At 54.7% G+C, this 20,557-nt stretch overlaps 1 protein-coding gene across 22 annotated transcripts in view; it reads right to left on the bottom strand.

The window, feature by feature from the left end:
- Positions 1–14,533, bottom strand: part of LOC116241261 (RANBP2-like and GRIP domain-containing protein 1) — a 38,929-nt gene extending 24,396 nt beyond the window's left edge. For 19 of the 22 annotated variants that reach the window (XM_090126760.1, XM_090126754.1, XM_090126766.1 and 16 more), the window contains exons 1-4: positions 8,256–14,533; positions 4,727–4,844; positions 1,723–1,826; positions 586–742 (exon numbers count right to left, since the gene is read on the bottom strand). In XM_090126760.1, the coding sequence (XP_089982886.1) occupies positions 4,749–4,844; positions 8,256–9,725 (1,566 nt within the window). In that variant the 5' untranslated portion in view covers positions 9,726–14,533 and the 3' untranslated portion in view covers positions 586–742; positions 1,723–1,826; positions 4,727–4,748. Of the gene's footprint in view, positions 1–585; positions 743–1,722; positions 1,827–1,931; positions 4,661–4,726; positions 4,845–8,255 lie in introns of those variants that run through there. The other 3 variants (XM_090126772.1, XM_090126773.1, XM_090126774.1) reach the window with 3 other exon arrangements.
- Positions 14,534–20,557: the final 6,024 nt, after the last annotated feature.

The following is a 20,557-nucleotide window of genomic DNA, read 5'->3' as shown; positions in this document are numbered from 1 at the left end:
CTCCTCATGGAGTTTCTTGTGAGCCCACAACATCAGTGAGCATTTTTTCATTTATCTCTGATTATCTTTCTCAACGTGATAACCTTACCAGCCTAACTTTTCTATATACTACATAGCATCTGTATACTTATTGACCATACACTAGTCCAAGTAAAACAAAAGAAAACCAACAGAAGCCCCTAAGAACCTCAATGTCATTGCTGCTGTGCTACATAAAACTAAGTGCCAAAGTGACACTGTATAACTGAAAGCATTTACACAGTAGTTGAGAATGACAGCACTTCCCACACACTTCATTTTTAAACTCAAAAAACTAAAAAGGAGTTTAGTCACAAGAGACACATCAGGTATTGCCTATCTAAGCTCAACTTCTTAGATATTATTACTAACAATTTCCCCACATTTTTGAACAGATAAACCTTAAAATGCATGTGAAAGTCCAGAGCTGTAATTTTCATGCAAGCTAGAAAAAAACAGCAGGCAGCAAAGAAATTAATATGTAATTGATTTAAGATTCCTGATTCTAAAATAATCTAGCCAAGGAAATATTGAGATGACTAGATGACATGAGAAGCTGGAATTTACCTTCAACCTTCAAGAGAGCAGCAGCATTCCCAGGGAGCAGCCTGGCAGCTTTCTCAACCCAGTATTTTGCTCTTCCATCACTGATGTCTTTATTGCAGAATAGCTCCACAATCTTCAGCACCAGATCTTTCTATACTAGGTTCAGATCCACAGAACACTAGTTTTCCCCATGCACAAGCAAGACAAAAAAAGGTTACTGGTAACTTGTATTATAATTGTATACTACTGGTAACTTGATCTTGCAATCCATATAAAACAGGAAAGAAAATGATGGCCATTCAACAGACCCAGATATTCCAACTACAACTCTCAGTAAATACTTTTTGAATTCACTGTGAAAAGGCCACCACTAGATTATAGCACTCAGATAACTGCTGGAATTCAGAAGAGAGTAAAAGAAAGAATGCCAAAATCAGATCCTCTTCCCCTACGGCTGCTTACTGCTATATGTAGGCAGCTGGACTATGACTACTTGTCTAACTCAATATGGAGACTTATGGGAAAAAAGATGTCATCAAGGGCAAGAGCGCTTCACTCTGTTGGCAACAGGATTTTTCAACACATCCTCCCCCTGCCCAAAGCCTGATCGAAGGAATTTTGTCTGAGAAGTTCACATTCATTCACTTGCCTACTCAGCACTTCATTTGCTCTGCCCCTGTCTACCTCTGTAACAAGAACACCACCAGTAACAAACAAACAGTGTCACTGAAAAACACCTTTGGTGGAGTTTTCCAGTTGCAACTAGGTTACCATTATCCCTGCTAGGCAATTCCACAGCAGACACAGACCCTTAGTCCAAAGGGCAATGGTAAGACTATCACAGCAGCTACCAGACAGATCAAGTCAGGACACAAAAGAAAGGATCGACTGGAAAAATAAATTAAAAACTGAAGCCAATTCTATCAAAAAAATAATCATTTTTTAAGTACATCATAGACAGATTTAGCAATAAAAAATGTACATCATACAATTTGCCCACAAATAACACATTTTCTACTCTGGGTTTAAGGAATGCACTGTACAGGGGCATTGGTGCTGCATGAATGACTGCAGGCAGAGGTGTAGCAAAGTGAACACTAAACATTTCATCATTTAACGTAGAGAGCATTGAAAAAGAAAAATGACAATTTTCCCAACCTCTTTCCATCACCCATCACAGACATGGGCAGCACAGACAGATGGCCATTGGGCATGACGTACAGGGTCTTCATGACTGGGGCTTCAGGGGCTGGCCGTGGTCACTGTGGAGAAGGGAAGAGCGTGGTCAGCAGTCATGGAGACAGGGCACCTACTCTGGGCTGGAGCCCCTACAGCAGAGTTGCAGGGTTTCAGGCTGCACAAAATACCATTTGTCTCCTTTTGTATTCAGAGTGACTCAAAATCAAACCCCGGCAGTGTCACAGCCTGGGCAGAGCACTGCAAAGGAACCCTAAACCTGTCACCTCCCTTCCTAGACCATTCAGATCACTCAAAGAATCCTCGCTCCCTTCAGCAATCCCAGCCTCTCCCCAGGGGGCTAGGACCACAGGGCTCTTCCTTGGTCAAGAACTATCCATCCAATTCTCAAAGCTCTCACACAGCTCAGGCATCTTCAGCTTGGTCATACTAGCAGTGAAGTGCATGCACCCACCTGCCACAGCTTCGCAAGAAGGCACAACTCCCAGTGAATTATCTGATGGGCCAGCTATATCACACTAACAGAAAGAAAAGAAGAAGAAAAAAAACTGAGAGAGGGAGAAAAAAGGCCCTCACTCAACTAAGGACTTTGGGGCTCCCTCTAGCACACCTGTTATCTCAGCACAGTTCACAGTTACTTACAATGCACACAGCACCTACAAAAGCATCACGCTCCAACAAGCAAGGAAAACAAATCCACCATGCTGCAAAGGGCTCCTAGCTCTCACTAGGTGACGCCCGCTCCGTGTACAGAGCATGCACAGAAACTGCACCTCAGCTCTTCTACTTCTTCTTCTTCTGCTTCCCCTGATGTTTCAAGCTGGTGCTACCCATGCCTGCTGATGATGCTTCACGCTCTGGCACAGCCGCCTGTAAAGCTTAAATCTGCTCTGCACCCTCGCTTAAAGTCACATCTTTTTCAACCAGTTCCAGTACTCTCAGAAGTAGAAAACCAAAGGGATGTTCCAGTGGAACGGCACTAGCTCAAACACCTTCCCTCGCTGCTGCTCCCAGGACCCCCAGCACTCCTTTTGCCCCGCCTGCACAACGCTTCTTTCTCTGTCCGCGCGCTCCTGGCAACAGAAATTCCACCAACAGCCCTCAACAAAACTGCTCTCTTCCAAACACTCAGGGCATCTAACGAGCCCACGCGGCGGCTGCCAAAAGAGCAGCTTCTGGAAGAGACGGGGACACTGAAGGCAGTAAAGAAGAAAAGGAAAAAAAAAAAAAAAAAAGGAAAGTCATTAAAGAGCAACAAAACCTGAGAACATCATCCCCTCAGTTGGCTAGAGATTGCTTTGCAAGCACACACCTGCCTGCCACTGCTAACCAAGCAACCACCTCCCGGCCTTCGCTTCACAAGCAATCACCTGCCTGCCTGCCACTGCTTTGCAAGAACCCATCTGCCTGCCTTTGCTAAGCAAGCACACGTCTCCCTGCCTTTGCTTCACAGCCATGCACCTGCCTGCCTTTTCGAAGCAAGCATGCATCCATCTACCTGCCGTTCCTTCATATGCACCTGCCTGCCTTTGCTATGCAAGCATGCACCTGCATGCCTTTGCTAAGCAAGCAAGCACACCCATACCTGCCTTTGCCTCACAAACGTACCCCTACCTGCCTTTGCCTCACAAGCACCTGCCCGCCTTTGCTTTCGATGCGTGCACATGCTTCCCTCTGCTTCCCTCTGCAAGCACACACACGCCTTTGCTTTGCACACACCTGCCTGCCTTTGCTTCTCAAGCACATTCCATTCTGTGGCCCAGGAAGAGGTCTGTTCTCTCTTCATTACCAGTGCCTCTGTACACACTGAAAACCAGGAGGAAGAGGCCATGATAGAAAGTCAGAGAGATTCCTGGAGCACAAGGGACCGTTTCACAGGAACAAGCCCCCCGCCGTCCACGTGAACACTGTTCCACTCCTGTCAGCCAAGTCAGGGATGCCCCACACACATTCACTTTCACTGTTAACACTCTCTCACTGTTAACTCACATTGTTAACTAGCAATAGGACTGGAGGGAACGGCCTCCATTTGAGCCGGGGGAGATTCAGGCTGGATGGTAGGAAATACTGCTTTTCCAAAAGAGTGGCTGGGCGCTGCAAAGGGCTGCCCAGGGAGTTGGTGGAGTCACTGACCCTGGAGGTGTTCGAGGAACGGTTAGACGCTGTGTCGAGGGACATGGATGAGTGAGAACTATTGATGATAGGTGGATGGTTGGACTGCTGATCTCGTAGGTCTCTTCCAACCTTGGCGATACTAGGATTCTGAGATCTTGCTACCTGGCCTACCGTGCCTGTTACCATCTTCCGAACCTGCCACTTCACACTGGCAGATGAATTTCTCACCTACTTTCCTCCCTGCCCCAATGGGAGGAAAGGCATCATCTCCACTTGACAGGCTGGAGCAGTAGCACGTTGCACTTGTGAGTTTTTCAAGACCCCTTTAATCCCCAGAGGGAATAAAACTGCCCAAACAAAAAGGCTGCAGCGGGGCTCTCTCCAGCACACCTGTTGTCTCAGCACAGTTCACAGTTACTTACAATGCACACAGCACCTACAAAAGCATCACGCTCCAACAAGCAAGGAAAACAAATCCACCACGCTGCAAAGGGCTCCTAGCTCTCACTAGGCGACGCCTGCTCCGTGTACAGAGCACGCACAGAAACTGCACCTCAGCTCTTCCCCATTTATCCCCCCACCATTTCTACAGGCATCTAGAGACATTGTGCAAAGGTCTCACGGAGAAGACAGGATGTACAGGAGATTTCTCACTTCTCTGGTGCGAGAACACTGCTTCTCGAGATGAGAAATATTTTTCAAACAAGCACCAATCAACCATTGTAACTAACAACTGAAATAGCATTTCCCCTGAAAAAAAAAAAAACAACAAAAGAAAAGCCTGTCCAAGGACCTCTCCTCACACACTTGCCAAAAAGGCCAAAAACATCATTTCACTAGGCAGGCTTACTGACAGAACAGCAGGCTTCCCTTCACCGTGCATCACGTGGACACAAACAGGCTGTTGGTGCATGGAAGGCAACTTCACCTGAGCATCTCACCACAGACGGTCCCTCCGCTCTGCTTTCCTGCCAAGATACAAGGAGAAAAGCCTCAGCTCATCCAAGCAACAACTGGAAACAACTCCAGAAAATTCTCCATTCCAAAGCACTTCCTGCAGAGGTACAAAGGAATCCGCCAAAGGGAACACGTGCTCACGCTGTGGCCTTCGGAGAAACACGCTGCCTTTGTGCTCCTGGTTCCCCAGGGCTCTTCTTCATCACCTTCTGGGCACAGCACAATAGCTTTTCTTGTACAAATCTAGGCCCTACGTATCTTCCTCCACCCCAAAATAAAGTCCGACATAGAGCTGCGGCGCAGAGATTGGATGCTGACAAGAGCACTAGAAGAGCAGAACAGGGGAAGAGCACACACAGACAAGGCAGAAATAAAGAAGAGCAGCAGAGAAGAAAAAGAAGAAAGGATGCAGGTAAGAAAGAAGTGCAGAAGATGAAAAGCGCAAGAGAGAAAACGGTTGGATCCAGGCAAGACAGCAGAGCAATGAGGAGATGAGCAGAAGAGGAGGAGAGCAGGAGAATAAAAGAGAGGATGAAGGTAAGAAAGACGTGCAGACGGGGAGAAGAGCAGAAAGGGAGATGAGCCAAGACAGCTAAGGCAGAAAAGCAGAAGTGGAGAGGAGCTGAAGAGAAGAAGAGAGAATACGGGTATGGCAGAAGTACAGAAGATGGGAAGACAGGACACGGGTCCGTGAGAAGCGCAGAAACGAAAAAGAACAGAAGGGAGGAAGAGAGCACAGAAGAGCAGAGAAGGAAAAGAGCTGTGAAGTAGAAGAGCAGAGAGTGGTCAGAACAGAAGAACCGTAGAGCGCAAGATGTGCAAAGAGGATACAGTTAAGTCAGAAGAGCGGATGAGGAGAACAAGAGGAGAAGAGAGGATACGGGTAAGAAAAAAGAAAAGCAGAAGAGGAGTACAGATGCAGGAGAGGACTCAGGATACAAGGAAGAAAGAACAGCAGATGAGCAGAAAAAAAGAGGATAACACTCAGGGAGAAGAGCTGAAGAGTAGATGAGGAAGAGAGCAGAAAGGGGAAGCACGGAAGAGGGAAGAGCAGAAAAGACAATGCTGTCTCTTCTGTCCTCGCTAGCAATGCCCCCAAGAGACAGCCAAAGCCAGGAGAAAAAGTCCACGGTTTAAAGTTAGTGATGTTCTCCGAGGCACAAAGGACCAGTTCACAGTAACAAGCTCGGCATACGCTGCACGGGCACTGACTCATTCCTGCACTGTTCTCAGCTAAACCAGGGCTGTCCCACATGTTGTTACTGTCCCTTGTTACCATAGGTCTAACTGGCCTACCACGGCCGCTACCACTTTCAAGAACTCGTAACTAATGCTGGCACTTTAAGTTCTTAGCCATGGCCTGGATAAACACAATTTTGGGCGGTGACGACTGGAAATCGCTTGGACGGGAGGGGAAACCATCCCTGGGGTGAGAACTCACTGCAGGGATGGCAAATCCCCACTGGGACGGGCAGACCCTTGGCAAGGAAGAGCACTGGGCTGCCAAATGCCCATCGGGATGGTCACTGATCATCGGGATGGGAAACAACTGGCATGGGAAGGATGTTTGGGTACGAAAAGTCAAATCATCGCAAGCCTGGGGGAAAGGGGCTGACCCCAACGGTCACGGAACCCCCCTGGGGGGAGGGGCTCCCCCAACTGCCACTCTCCAGCTGTCATGGCAGGTAAGGCAGCGGGCTCCCCCTGCTCTGATGCTCCAGCTGACCCCAGTGCCCCAGATCTCACCCCAGCGCACCAGATCTCACCCCTGTGACCCTCGATCGCACCCCAGCGCCCCAGACCTCACCCCTGTGACTCCAGATCTCAGCCCAGGGCCCCAGATCTCTCTCACCCCTGTGACTCCAGATCTCAGCCCAGGGCCCCAGATCTCTCTCACCCCTGTGACTCCAGATCTCAGCCCAGGGCCCCAGATCTCTCTCACCCCTGTGACCCCAGATCTCAGCCCAGGGCCCCAGATCTCTCTCACCCCTGTGACCCCAGATCTCACCCCAGCACACCAGATCTCTCTCACCCCTGTGACCCTCGATCGCACCCCAGCGCACCAGGTCTCTCTCACCCCTGTGACTCCAGATCTCAGCCCAGGGCCCCAGATCTCATCCCTGTGACCCCAGATCTCAGCCCAGTGCACCAGATCTCAGCCCAGGGCCCCAGATCGCACCCCAGCACACCTGATCTCATCCCTGTGACCCTCGATCGCACCCCAGCACCCCAGACCTCACCCCTGTGACTCCAGATCTCAGCCCAGGGCCCCAGATCTCTCTCACCCCTGTGACTCCAGATCTCAGCCCAGGGCCCCAGATCTCTCTCACCCCTGTGACTCCAGATCTCAGCCCAGGGCCCCAGATCTCTCTCACCCCTGTGACCCCAGATCTCAGCCCAGGGCCCAGATCTCTCTCACCCCTGTGACTCCAGATCTCAGCCCAGGGCCCAGATCTCTCTCACCCCTGTGACTCCAGATCTCAGCCCAGGGCCCAGATCTCTCTCACCCCTGTGACTCCAGATCTCAGCCCAGGGCCCCAGATCTCATCCCTGTGACCCCAGATCTCAGCCCAGCGCACCAGATCTCAGCCCAGGGCCCCAGATCTCACCCCAGCACACCTGATCTCACCCCTGTGACCACAGATCGCACCCCAGCGCCCCAGATCCCTCTCCTCTCACCCGGATCTCACCCCAGTGCCCCGGCTCTCAGCCCAGCGCCCCTTCTGGCATTTCCCCACAGAGAGATTCCCTCGACGAGCGCTGACGGTGCCTCTGACACCCGACGCCATTTTCGTTGAAGCGACTGTGCCGCCACCGGACCCCGCCTGGATGCAGCCCACCGTCCGCGGACCGATGCCGGTACCACCCCAACCCTCCCCTGTCCCCACTGCCACCTACCTGGCACCTCAGGCCTCTGTCTGGCCTGGGGGACCAGGTGTCTGGGGACAGGCAGCGCAGCTCCCACCTGGGGGGCTGCCCCCAACCCCGGCTCAGCTGCAACCTGGGGGCCTGACCCCAGCTGCGGGGCTGCACTTACCGGTGCTGCTGCTCCTACCTGGGGGGCTGCACCCAGCTATGGCTTCCCCCACCGCCCCTGCTCCTTGCTCGGGATATCCCCTGCTGGCAGGGACGCTGCTGCCCCAGCAGCCCATGGGGCTGTGGCCTGGGGCCGTGCTCCTCCACGGGGAGCCCCCGCAGCCCGCAGGCACCTGCCTGCCGCAGGCCCCCGCCCGCCCCGGCCCCCCACCCGTTCTTTTGCAGGTACCCTCCCTGCAGCAGCAGGTGCTCCCCGTGCCCTGCACCCTGCCTGACACCTGGGAGGCGCCGATGGAGCCCTTCCAAGACGCCGTGGTGCTCTCGGAGGACCGGGGGCACCCTGCGCCCACCGACGTGTGCCCCCATCCCGCCACGGCTCCGCTCACCTGCAGCGCTGCCACGCTGGAACCAGGCGGTGAGTTCAGGGGCTGCGGAGCGGGCGGCACGCTCTCCGCACCGGCTGGCTGTGGGAAAGCTGGCATTGCTCCACCGGGGATGTTCTTGCTTTTCCAGCAGTGACAACGAGCGCAGACACCCCGGAGGACATCGCGGACGACATCGAGGAGCTCCTCATGTGGATCAACGAGGGTGAGTTTGGGGGCAGCACAGCTGGCGGGGGGGTGTTCGCACCGAGTGGGCGCGGGAAAGCTGGCATTGCCCCACTGGGGATTTTTTCCTTTTCCAGAAGTGACGGCCAACACAGGCATCCTGGACGACACCGCAGACATGGATGACCTGCTCACGTGGATCAACAACGGTGAGTCTGGGAGCAGCACAGCTGCTGGGCGGCTGTCTGCGCCGAGTGGCCGTGGGAAAGCTGGCATTGCCCCACTGGGGATTTCTTCCCTTTTCCAGAAGAGAGACCCAGCACCAACACTCTTGCTGACGATGCGGAAATTGACCATTTCCTCAACTGGATTGATGGTGAGTTTGTGGTCTGCAGAGATGACGGGTCCGTGTCCACACCGAGCTGGCGTGGGAAGGCTGCCATCATTGTTCTGGGGATGTTCCGCTTTTCCAGAAGCAGCCAGCGCTCCGGACAGCTGCAAAAGCAAAGACCTGATGCAGTGCATCACTGCCACGGAGCAACTGAGCCCAGATGTCTCCAGCAGCTTCGACTCCTGCTCTTCCATCGCAGAGCTGCCTGACTCCCCCAGGGCCAGCAGGGAGCTCAGCAACGAGACAGATGCTGAATCTGGGCTCCGCACCAACTCGCTCCCGCAGAAGACAGCATCCCCGGAGTTGCCTGTGCCGACCCCCCTGGCTGCCCCAGCACCTCTGGCGCCCCTCACTGCACACCTGATGGCAGAGGTGCAGCGGAGGCAGCCCCGGGTGATTCTCACCCGCCTGGCACTGCCAAACCCACTGGCTGCCCCAGCACCTCCGGCGCCCCTCACTGCACACCTGATGGCAGAGGTGCAGCGGAGGCAGCCCCGGGTGATTCTCACCCGTCTGCCACTGCCAAACGCACTGGCTGCCTCCGCACCACCGTCGCCCACCGCGGCACACCTGATGGCAGAGGTGCAGCGGAGGCAGCCCCGGGTGATTCTCACCCGCCTGGCACTGCCACCCGGATGCATCTCCTGCCGGGTGGCAGACAAACACCAGGGGGACAGCATTGAGACAGCCAAGCGCCCCGTGCCTCCTTTGCCGCAAACTGGACAGCTCCTGGAAGAGGCGCAGCAGGAACAGCCCCGCGTGGTTCTCACGCGCCTCGCACTGCCACCCGGATGCATCTCCTGCCGGCTGGCAGACAAGCACCACGGGGACAGCACCGAGCCACCCAGGTGCCCAACGCCCGCCTGCACCACCACCAAACGCAAGAGCACCGGGCACAAGCAGCACGCTGGCAGCATCCCAGCCGCAAAGAGGAAGCTGCCGCGCTGCCAGGATGTTCCAGGCCACAAACATCGGCGCTAGGCAAAGCTGGCTGTGGCAGCACGGCGGCCAGCAGGAGCACTCAGGCTGGTTTCTTGGCACACTCCCGCTCCGGCCACTGTTGGGGTGTGATGGGCACCACTTGGTGCAGCAGGAGACGTGGCCGTAGCCGATGAATATGGCTCCCTGTAGCCCTGGGCTCCTCGCTAGCCCCCACGACACCCAGAGAGCAGCGGCAGCGTTCCAGGGGCACCAGCACCGGCCCCAGCCCTACCCTTCCAAAACTGCGCTGTCCACAAGCGGCGTCTTGGACTGGGGCAATGTGGGACTCTGAAGCTGATGGACTGCAAAAGTCTTGGACTGTCAAAGCTTTGGGCTGGGAAATGTTGCTTGGGGGGTGGGAAATGGTTGGGGGGTGGGAATGGCTGGGGTGGGGAAGGGTTGGGGGTGGGAATCGCGAGTGGGAATGGGGGTGGGGGGAGGGATGATTGCGGGTGGGAATTGCGGGTGGGAATGGCTGGGGGGAGGGAATGGCTGCGGGTGGGAATTGCGGGTGGGAATTCTTGGGGTGGGGAATGGCTGTGGGTGGGCATTTTGGGGCGGTGGGATCTTTTTGGAGTGGGAAATGAAATGGCTGTACTGTGATATTGTTGGGGTGGGAAATGACTGGGGTGAGAACTGGCTGCGGTGGCAGATGGCTGGCATCAAAAATTCTTGTACTCCGTAACTGCTGGCACTGGGGATGTGGGGAGGGGGAGGGACTTTTGTGGGGTGGCAATTCTGAGTGAGAAATTGTACTCTGATACAATGTTATACTCCAAAATCGTTGGAACTGGGAGGAAAGAATTACTGGGGTGGGAATGTTGGGGGCTGGGAAGTTTTTTGGACGGGGAGGAAACTGTTGGTGGGAGGGAGCGGGGGGGTGAGAACTTGATCGGGGGGTGGGAAACTGATTAGAGGGTGGGAATTTTAGGGGGTGGGATCAGCAACTATTGTTAGGGTGGGAAATGGTTGGGAATATTGTCATTTATTTACTCTTTTGTACGTTTAACTATTAAATGGTTTGCGTTCGCTTTGCTACACCTCTGCCTGCAGTCGTTCATGCAGCACCAAAGCCCCCCCAGGCCTCCGTGCCCACCTCTGGGGATGTTGGGGTGGCTGCAGGGAGCCAAGAGCTGCAGCTCCTCCACACTGAACATCTCTAGCACAATCGCTGCTGTCATCATCTCTGCTGCCTTGTTTTGTTCCTGGGGAAGGAGATGGTCACGTACTGAGCAATGGGGGTGTTGAACTGGGGGCACTGGGCAGTACTGGTGGCACTGGGAGGTCCACTGCGGGGCACTGGGAGGCTAGCGAGGGCCGCACACAGCACTGGGGTGGCTCCAGGCAGCACTGGGGGGCACTGAGTTTGCACAAGGAGAGTCCAGACAACGCCGAGAGGCAATGGGACCTTAGTGGGGAACTGCAAAGAGCACCAGGGGGCACCGGAGAGCTTTGGACGGCACTTGTGGGGTTGGAGGGGGCTCAAACAGAACCCAGGTGGCACATTTTAACTAACCTCACTCATTTCCTCTTCTGCAACATCTCACCCAAGGCATTCAACAAGCCCTTCTTTCCATGCGGGGAGACTTTCTCCTTGGGGCTGACCTTCCCCCCCCACGCACCCCCCCCGTGCTGCCTGTCTCTCCCCTGGCCGCTATGTTCCATGCATTCCCACCCTGATGCTCTCACTCAGTGACATGTTTGTCACCCACACGCTCACCATGGGTCCTGAGGAGGGGTGGCGGGTGTCCAGTGAAAGCGACCCCAGTGACAGCCCTGGTCCCGAGCCCTAGAAGACACAGATCCTGGAAAACCACCCTCAGTGCTGCTTCATCTCATCACCTTGGCACTCCACTCTGGGGCTCTGAGGAAGCTAACTGCTTCCCCTGATGTTTCAAGCTGGTGCTACCCATGCCTGCTGATGATGCTTCACACTCTGGCACAGCCGCCTGTAAAGCTTAAATCTGCTCTGCACCCTCGCTTAAAGTCACATCTTTTTCAACCAGTTCCAGTACTCTCAGAAGTAGAAAACCAAAGGGATGTTCCAGTGGAATGGCACTAGCTCAAACACCTTCCCTCACTGCTGCTCCCAGGACCCCCAGCACTCCTTTTGCCCCGCCTGCACAACGCTTCTTTCTCTGTCCGCGCGCTCCTGGCAACAGAAATTCCACCAACAGCCCTCAACAAAACTGCTCTCTTCCAAACACTCAGGGCATCTAACGAGCCCACGCGGCGGCTGCCAAAAGAGCAGCTTCTGGAAGAGACGGGGACACTGAAGGCAGTAAAGAAGAAAAGGAAAAAAAAAAAAAAAAAAAAGGAAAGTCATTAAAGAGCAACAAAACCTGAGAACATCATCCCCTCAGTTGGCTAGAGATTGCTTTGCAAGCACACACCTGCCTGCCACTGCTAACCAAGCAACCACCTCCCGGCCTTCGCTTCACAAGCAATCACCTGCCTGCCTGCCACTGCTTTGCAAGAACCCATCTGCCTGCCTTTGCTAAGCAAGCACACGTCTCCCTGCCTTTGCTTCACAGCCATGCACCTGCCTGCCTTTTCGAAGCAAGCATGCATCCATCTACCTGCCGTTCCTTCATATGCACCTGCCTGCCTTTGCTATGCAAGCATGCACCTGCATGCCTTTGCTAAGCAAGCAAGCACACCCCTACCTGCCTTTGCCTCACAAGCACCTGCCCGCCTTTGCTTTCGATGCGTGCACATGCTTCCCTCTGCTTCCCTCTGCAAGCACACACACGCCTTTGCTTTGCACACACCTGCCTGCCTTTGCTTCTCAAGCACATTCCATTCTGTGGCCCAGGAAGAGGTCTGTTCTCTCTTCATTACCAGTGCCTCTGTACACACTGAAAACCAGGAGGAAGAGGCCATGATAGAAAGTCACAGAGATTCCTGGAGCACAAGGGACCGTTTCACAGGAACAAGCCCCCCGCCGTCCACGTGAACACTGTTCCACTCCTGTCAGCCAAGTCAGGGATGCCCCACACACATTCACTTTCACTGTTAACACTCTCTCACTGTTAACTCACATTGTTAACTAGCAATAGGACTGGAGGGAACGGCCTCCATTTGAGCCGGGGGAGATTCAGGCTGGATGGTAGGAAATACTGCTTTTCCAAAAGAGTGGCTGGGCGCTGCAAAGGGCTGCCCAGGGAGTTGGTGGAGTCACTGACCCTGGAGGTGTTCGAGGAACGGTTAGACGCTGTGTCGAGGGACATGGATGAGTGAGAACTATTGATGATAGGTGGATGGTTGGACTGCTGATCTCGTAGGTCTCTTCCAACCTTGGCGATACTAGGATTCTGAGATCTTGCTACCTGGCCTACCGTGCCTGTTACCATCTTCCGAACCTGCCACTTCACACTGGCAGATGAATTTCTCACCTACTTTCCTCCCTGCCCCAATGGGAGGAAAGGCATCATCTCCACTTGACAGGCTGGAGCAGTAGCACGTTGCACTTGTGAGTTTTTCAAGACCCCTTTAATCCCCAGAGGGAATAAAACTGCCCAAACAAAAAGGCTGCAGCGGGGCTCTCTCCAGCACACCTGTTGTCTCAGCACAGTTCACAGTTACTTACAATGCACACTGCACCTACAAAAGCATCACGCTCCAACAAGCAAGGAAAACAAATCCACCACGCTGCAAAGGGCTCCTAGCTCTCACTAGGCGACGCCTGCTCCGTGTACAGAGCACGCACAGAAACTGCACCTCAGCTCTTCCCCATTTATCCCCCCACCATTTCTACAGGCATCTAGAGACATTGTGCAAAGGTCTCACGGAGAAGACAGGATGTACAGGAGATTTCTCACTTCTCTGGTGCGAGAACACTGCTTCTCGAGATGAGAAATATTTTTCAAACAAGCACCAATCAACCATTGTAACTAACAACTGAAATAGCATTTCCCCTGAAAAAAAAAAAAAAAAAAAAAAAAAGCCTGTCCAAGGACCTCTCCTCACACACTTGCCAAAAAGGCCAAAAACATCGTTCCACTAGGCAGGCTTACTGACAGAACAGCAGGCTTCCCTTCACCGTGCATCACGTGGACACAAACAGGCTGTTGGTGCAGGGAAGGCAACTTCACCTGAGCATCTCACCACAGACGTTCCCTCCGCTCTGCTTTCCTGCCAAGATACAAGGAGAAAAGCCTCAGCTCATCCAAGCAACAACTGGAAACAACTCCAGAAAATTCTCCATTCCAAAGCACTTCCTGCAGAGGTACAAAGGAGTCCGCCAAAGGGAACACGTGCTCACGCTGTGGCCTTCGGAGAAACACACTGCCTTTGTGCTCCTGGTTCCCCAGGGCTCTTCTTCATCACCTTCTGGGCACAGCACAATAGCTTTTCTTGTACAAATCTAGGCCCTACGTATCTTCCTCCACCCCAAAATAAAGTCCGACATAGAGCTGCGGCGCAGAGATTGGATGCTGACAAGAGCACTAGAAGAGCAGAACAGGGAAAGAGCACATACAGACAAGGCAGAAATAAAGAAGAGCAGCAGAGAAGAAAAAGAAGAAAGGATGCAGGTAAGAAAGAAGTGCAGAAGATGAAAAGCGCAAGAGAGAAAACGGTTGGATCCAGGCAAGACAGCAGAGCAATGAGGAGATGAGCAGAAGAGGAGGAGAGCAGGAGAATAAAAGAGAGGATGAAGGTAAGAAAGACGTGCAGACGGGGAGAAGAGCAGAAAGGGAGATGAGCCAAGACAGCTAAGGCAGAAAAGCAGAAGTGGAGAGGAGCTGAAGAGAAGAAGAGAGAATACGGGTATGGCAGAAGTACAGAAGATGGGAAGACAGGACACGGGTCCGTGAGAAGCGCAGAAACGAAAAAGAACAGAAGGGAGGAAGAGAGCACAGAAGAGCAGAGAAGGAAAAGAGCTGTGAAGTAGAAGAGCAGAGAGTGGCCAGAACAGAAGAACCGTAGAGCGCAAGATGTGCAAAGAGGATACAGTTAAGTCAGAAGAGCGGATGAGGAGAACAAGAGGAGAAGAGAGGATACGGGTAAGAAAAAAGAAAAGCAGAAGAGGAGTACAGATGCAGGAGAGGACTCAGGATACAAGGAAGAAAGAACAGCAGATGAGCAGAAAAAAAGAGGATAACACTCAGGGAGAAGAGCTGAAGAGTAGATGAGGAAGAGAGCAGAAAGGGGAAGCACGGAAGAGGGAAGAGCAGAAAAGACAATGCTGTCTCTTCTGTCCTCGCTAGCAATGCCCCCAAGAGACAGCCAAAGCCAGGAGAAAAAGTCCACGGTTTAAAGTTAGTGATGTTCTCCGAGGCACAAAGGACCAGTTCACAGTAACAAGCTCGGCATACGCTGCACGGGCACTGACTCATTCCTGCACTGTTCTCAGCTAAACCAGGGCTGTCCCACATGTTGTTACTGTCCCTTGTTACCATAGGTCTAACTGGCCTACCACGGCCGCTACCACTTTCAAGAACTCGTAACTAATGCTGGCACTTTAAGTTCTTAGCCATGGCCTGGATAAACACAATTTTGGGCGGTGACGACTGGAAATCGCTTGGACGGGAGGGGAAACCATCCCTGGGGTGAGAACTCACTGCAGGGATGGCAAATCCCCACTGGGACGGGCAGACCCTTGGCAAGGAAGAGCACTGGGCTGCCAAATGCCCATCGGGATGGTCACTGATCATCGGGATGGGAAACAACTGGCATGGGAAGGATGTTTGGGTACGAAAAGTCAAATCATCGCAAGCCTGGGGGAAAGGGGCTGACCCCAACGGTCACGGAACCCCCCTGGGGGGAGGGGCTCCCCCAACTGCCACTCTCCAGCTGTCATGGCAGGTAAGGCAGCGGGCTCCCCCTGCTCTGATGCTCCAGCTGACCCCAGTGCCCCAGATCTCACCCCAGCGCACCAGATCTCACCCCTGTGACCCTCGATCGCACCCCAGCGCCCCAGACCTCACCCCTGTGACTCCAGATCTCAGCCCAGGGCCCCAGATCTCTCTCACCCCTGTGACTCCAGATCTCAGCCCAGGGCCCCAGATCTCTCTCACCCCTGTGACTCCAGATCTCAGCCCAGGGCCCCAGATCTCTCTCACCCCTGTGACTCCAGATCTCAGCCCAGGGCCCCAGATCTCTCTCACCCCTGTGACCCCAGATCTCACCCCAGCACACCAGATCTCTCTCACCCCTGTGACCCCAGATCTCACCCCAGCACACCAGATCTCTCTCACCCCTGTGACCCTCGATCTCACCCCAGCGCACCAGGTCTCTCTCACCCCTGTGACTCCAGATCTCAGCCCAGGGCCCCAGATCTCATCCCTGTGACCCCAGATCTCAGCCCAGTGCACCAGATCTCAGCCCAGGGCCCCAGATCTCACCCCAGCACACCTGATCTCATCCCTGTGACCCTCGATCGCACCCCAGCACCCCAGACCTCACCCCTGTGACCCCAGATCTCAGCCCAGGGCCCCAGATCTCACCCCTGTGACTCCAGATCTCACCCCAGCGCACCAGCTCTCTCTCACCCCTGTGACTCCAGATCTCAGCCCAGGGCCCCAGATCTCACCCCTGTGACTCCAGATCTCAGCCCAGTGCACCAGATCTCTCTCACCCCTGTGACTCCAGATCTCAGCCCAGGGCCCCAGATCTCATCCCTGTGACCCCAGATCTCAGCCCAGCGCACCAGATCTCAGCCCAGGGCCCCAGATCTCACCCCAGCACACCTGATCTCATCCCTGTGACCACAGATCGCACCCCAGCGCCCCAGATCCCTCTCCTCTCACCCGGATCTCACCCCAGTGCCCCGGCTCTCAGCCCAGCGCCCCTTCTGGCATTTCCCCACAGAGAGATTCCCTCGACGAGCGCTGACGGTGCCTCTGACACCCGACGCCATTTTCGTTGAAGCGACTGTGCCGCCACCGGACCCCGCCTGGATGCAGCCCACCGTCCGCGGACCGATGCCGGTACCACCCCAACCCTCCCCTGTCCCCACTGCCACCTACCTGGCACCTCAGGCCTCTGTCTGGCCTGGGGGACCAGGTGTCTGGGGACAGGCAGCGCAGCTCCCACCTGGGGGGCTGCCCCCAACCCCGGCTCAGCTGCCACCTGGGGGCCTGACCCCAGCTGCGGGGCTGCACTTACTGGTGCTGCTGCTCCTACCTGGGGGGCTGCACCCAGCTATGGCTTCCCCCACCGCCCCTGCTCCCTGCTCGGGATATCCCCTGCTGGCAGGGACGCTGCTGCCCCAGCAGCCCATGGGGCTGTGGCCTGGGGCCGTGCTCCTCCACGGGGAGCCCCCGCAGCCCGCAGGCACCTGCCTGCCGCAGGCCCCCGCCCGCCCCGGCCCCCCACCCGTTCTTTTGCAGGTACCCTCCCTGCAGCAGCAGGTGCTCCCCGTGCCCTGCACCCTGCCTGACACCTGGGAGGCGCCGATGGAGCCCTTCCAAGACGCCGTGGTGCTCTCGGAGGACCGGGGGCACCCTGCGCCCACCGACGTGTGCCCCCATCCCGCCACGGCTCCGCTCACCTGCAGCGCTGCCACGCTGGAACCAGGCGGTGAGTTCAGGGGCTGCGGAGCGGGCGGCACGCTCTCCGCACCGGCTGGCTGTGGGAAAGCTGGCATTGCTCCACCGGGGATGTTCTTGCTTTTCCAGCAGTGACAACGAGCGCAGACACCCCGGAGGACATCGCGGACGACATCGAGGAGCTCCTCATGTGGATCAACGAGGGTGAGTTTGGGGGCAGCACAGCTGGCGGGGGGGTGTTCGCACCGAGTGGGCGCGGGAAAGCTGGCATTGCCCCACTGGGGATTTTTTCCTTTTCCAGAAGTGACGGCCAACACAGGCATCCTGGACGACACCGCAGACATGGATGACCTGCTCACGTGGATCAACAACGGTGAGTCTGGGAGCAGCACAGCTGCTGGGCGGCTGTCTGCGCCGAGTGGCCGTGGGAAAGCTGGCATTGCCCCACTGGGGATTTCTTCCCTTTTCCAGAAGAGAGACCCAGCACCAACACTCTTGCTGACGATGCGGAAATTGACCATTTCCTCAACTGGATTGATGGTGAGTTTGTGGTCTGCAGAGATGGCGGGTCCGTGTCCACACCGAGCTGGCGTGGGAAGGCTGCCATCATTGTTCTGGGGATGTTCCGCTTTTCCAGAAGCAGCCAGCGCTCCGGACAGCTGCAAAAGCAAAGACCTGATGCAGTGCATCACTGCCACGGAGCGACTGAGCCCAGATGTCTCCAGCAGCTTCGACTCCTGCTCTTCCATCGCAGAGCTGCCTGACTCCCCCAGGGCCAGCAGGGAGCTCAGCAACGAGACAGATGCTGAATCTGGGCTCCGCACCAACTCGCTCCCGCAGAAGACAGCATCCCCGGAGTTGCCTGTGCCGACCCCCCTGGCTGCCCCAGCACCTCTGGCGCCCCTCACTGCACACCTGATGGCAGAGGTGCAGCGGAGGGAGCCCCGGGTGATTCTCACCCGCCTGGCACTGCCAAACCCACTGGCTGCCCCAGCACCTCCGGCGCCCCTCACTGCACACCTGATGGCAGAGGTGCAGCGGAGGCAGCCCCGGGTGATTCTCACCCGCCTGGCACTGCCACCCGGATGCATCTCCTGCCAGGTGGCAGACAAACACCAGGGGGACAGCATTGAGACAGCCAAGCGCCCCGTGCCTCCTTTGCCGCAAACTGGACAGCTCCTGGAAGAGGCGCAGCAGGAACAGCCCCGCGTGGTTCTCACGCGCCTCGCACTGCCACCCGGATGCATCTCCTGCCGGCTGGCAGACAAGCACCGCGGGGACAGCACCGAGCCACCCAGGTGCCCAACGCCCGCCTGCACCACCACCAAACGCAAGAGCACCGGGCACAAGCAGCACGCTGGCAGCATCCCAGCCGCAAAGAGGAAGCTGCCGCGCTGCCAGGATGTTCCAGGCCACAAACATCGGCGCTAGGCAAAGCTGGCTGTGGCAGCACGGCGGCCAGCAGGAGCACTCAGGCTGGTTTCTTGGCACACTCCCGCTCCGGCCACTGTTGGGGTGTGATGGGCACCACTTTTTTCCATCGGGGGAGACTTTCTCCTTCTCTGGTGCGAGAACACTGTTTCTCGAGATGACAAATATTTTTCAAACAAGCACCAATCAACCATTGTAACTAACAATTGAACAGCCCTGGTCCCCTGGAAAAAAACAAACAAACAACAACAAAAAAAAGCAACCAAAAATAAAACCAGAAAAGAAAAGCCTGTCCAAGGACCTCTCCTCACACACTTGCCAAAAAGGCCAAAAACATCATTCCACTAGGCAGGCTTACTGACAGAACAGCAGGCTTCCCTTCACCGTGCATCACGTGGACACAAACAGGCTGTTGGTGCAGGGAAGGCAACTTCACCTGAGCATCTCACCACAGACGTTCCCTCCGCTCTGCTTTCCTGCCAAGATACAAGGAGAAAAGCCTCAGCTCATCCAAGCAACAACTGGAAACAACTCCAGAAAATTCTCCATTCCAAAGCACTTCCTGCAGAGGTACAAAGGAGTCCGCCAAAGGGAACACGTGCTCACGCTGTGGCCTTCGGAGAAACACGCTGCCTTTGTGCTCCTGGTTCCCCAGGGCTCTTCTTCATCACCTTCTGGGCACAGCACAATAGCTTTTCTTGTACAAATCTAGGCCCTACGTACCTTCCTCCACCCCAAAAGAAAGTCCGACATAGAGCTGCGGCGCAGAGATTGGATGCTGACAAGAGCACTAGAAGAGCAGAACAGGGGAAGAGCACACACAGACGAGACAGTAATAAAGGAGAGGACAACTTCTATTGGTGACTGGTTTCAGCGAAATAGAAAAATTACACTTTGTTTTAGGGAAGCAGCCTTAGGAGTCGATTCAATCTTTTTGAGAAAGTGGGAAATGGAAAGTTTCTGTGGGTAAGAACCCACATTTTGAATGAAAGGATGTGTTTGATGTAGGAGAGACATCTACAGCTGAGTCAGCTGTAGAAACGGGACACCATGTAGAACTGGAGTGGCAAACGTAAGGAACTATGATCGAACATAGGAAGCTTGCGCTCCTCAAGTACTGCTTTGTTTCTGACACCAGCTGATGCAAGTGGCCTTCCCCTGAAGCTCAGCCATGCGGAAGGGCAGCGGAAGAAGACAGAGCTTTAGAAGGCACCGACGAGAGGTACAGATACACAACAGCCACCTGGACTTGATGCACTGTCTTTCTACCTAGGTTTTCTCTTTGTTCCTTCCTGGGACACATCTCCTAAGCCCTAGCTGTACAAAAATGCAAGCAATCAGACAAAGAGATGGAAAAAGCAGGGGAGTTACCTTCCAAGAAAAGAGAGGAGGGTGAGCACAGGCAGCTTGAGACAGCGTCTCAGGAAAGTAGTGCTTTTCCTGAGGACTGCTCTGTGTCCCAGTTCTCCTTGCTATTTGTGCATGAAGCCCTCAGAAGGAAAACCCAGCCTCCTGCTCCAAGTAAGGGCATTGACCAAGCAGCCCCCAGGGCTCTGCCTGAAAGGAAGAAAAGGAAAAAAGGAAAAGAAAAAAAAAAGTAAGAAAAAGCATTGCAAAGCAACAGAGAAATAAGCATGAAAGAAAGAAAAAAATATTAAATAGCAAAAGGAAAAGCAAAGAAAATCCAATTGGAAAGAACAAAGAAAAAGAAAACTCTCTGGAAGGAAGAAAATAATGCCTTCAGGCATCTACCCTCTCCCCAGAAACTTCTTACGTCCAAAGAGCTTCTGCAGTGGGACCATGTGCAGGACAGCAGGCTTAACTCCTTAGGGTGCAAGGCCAAA

The sequence above is a fragment of the Phasianus colchicus genome, chromosome 29, assembly GCF_987193195.1.
Source record: "Phasianus colchicus chromosome 29, bPhaCol1.hap1.1, whole genome shotgun sequence".
NCBI classification, from domain to species: Eukaryota; Metazoa; Chordata; class Aves; order Galliformes; family Phasianidae; genus Phasianus; species Phasianus colchicus.
The sequence above is the reverse complement of the archived record's forward strand: the minus strand, read 5'-3'. Positions and strand labels throughout refer to the sequence as shown.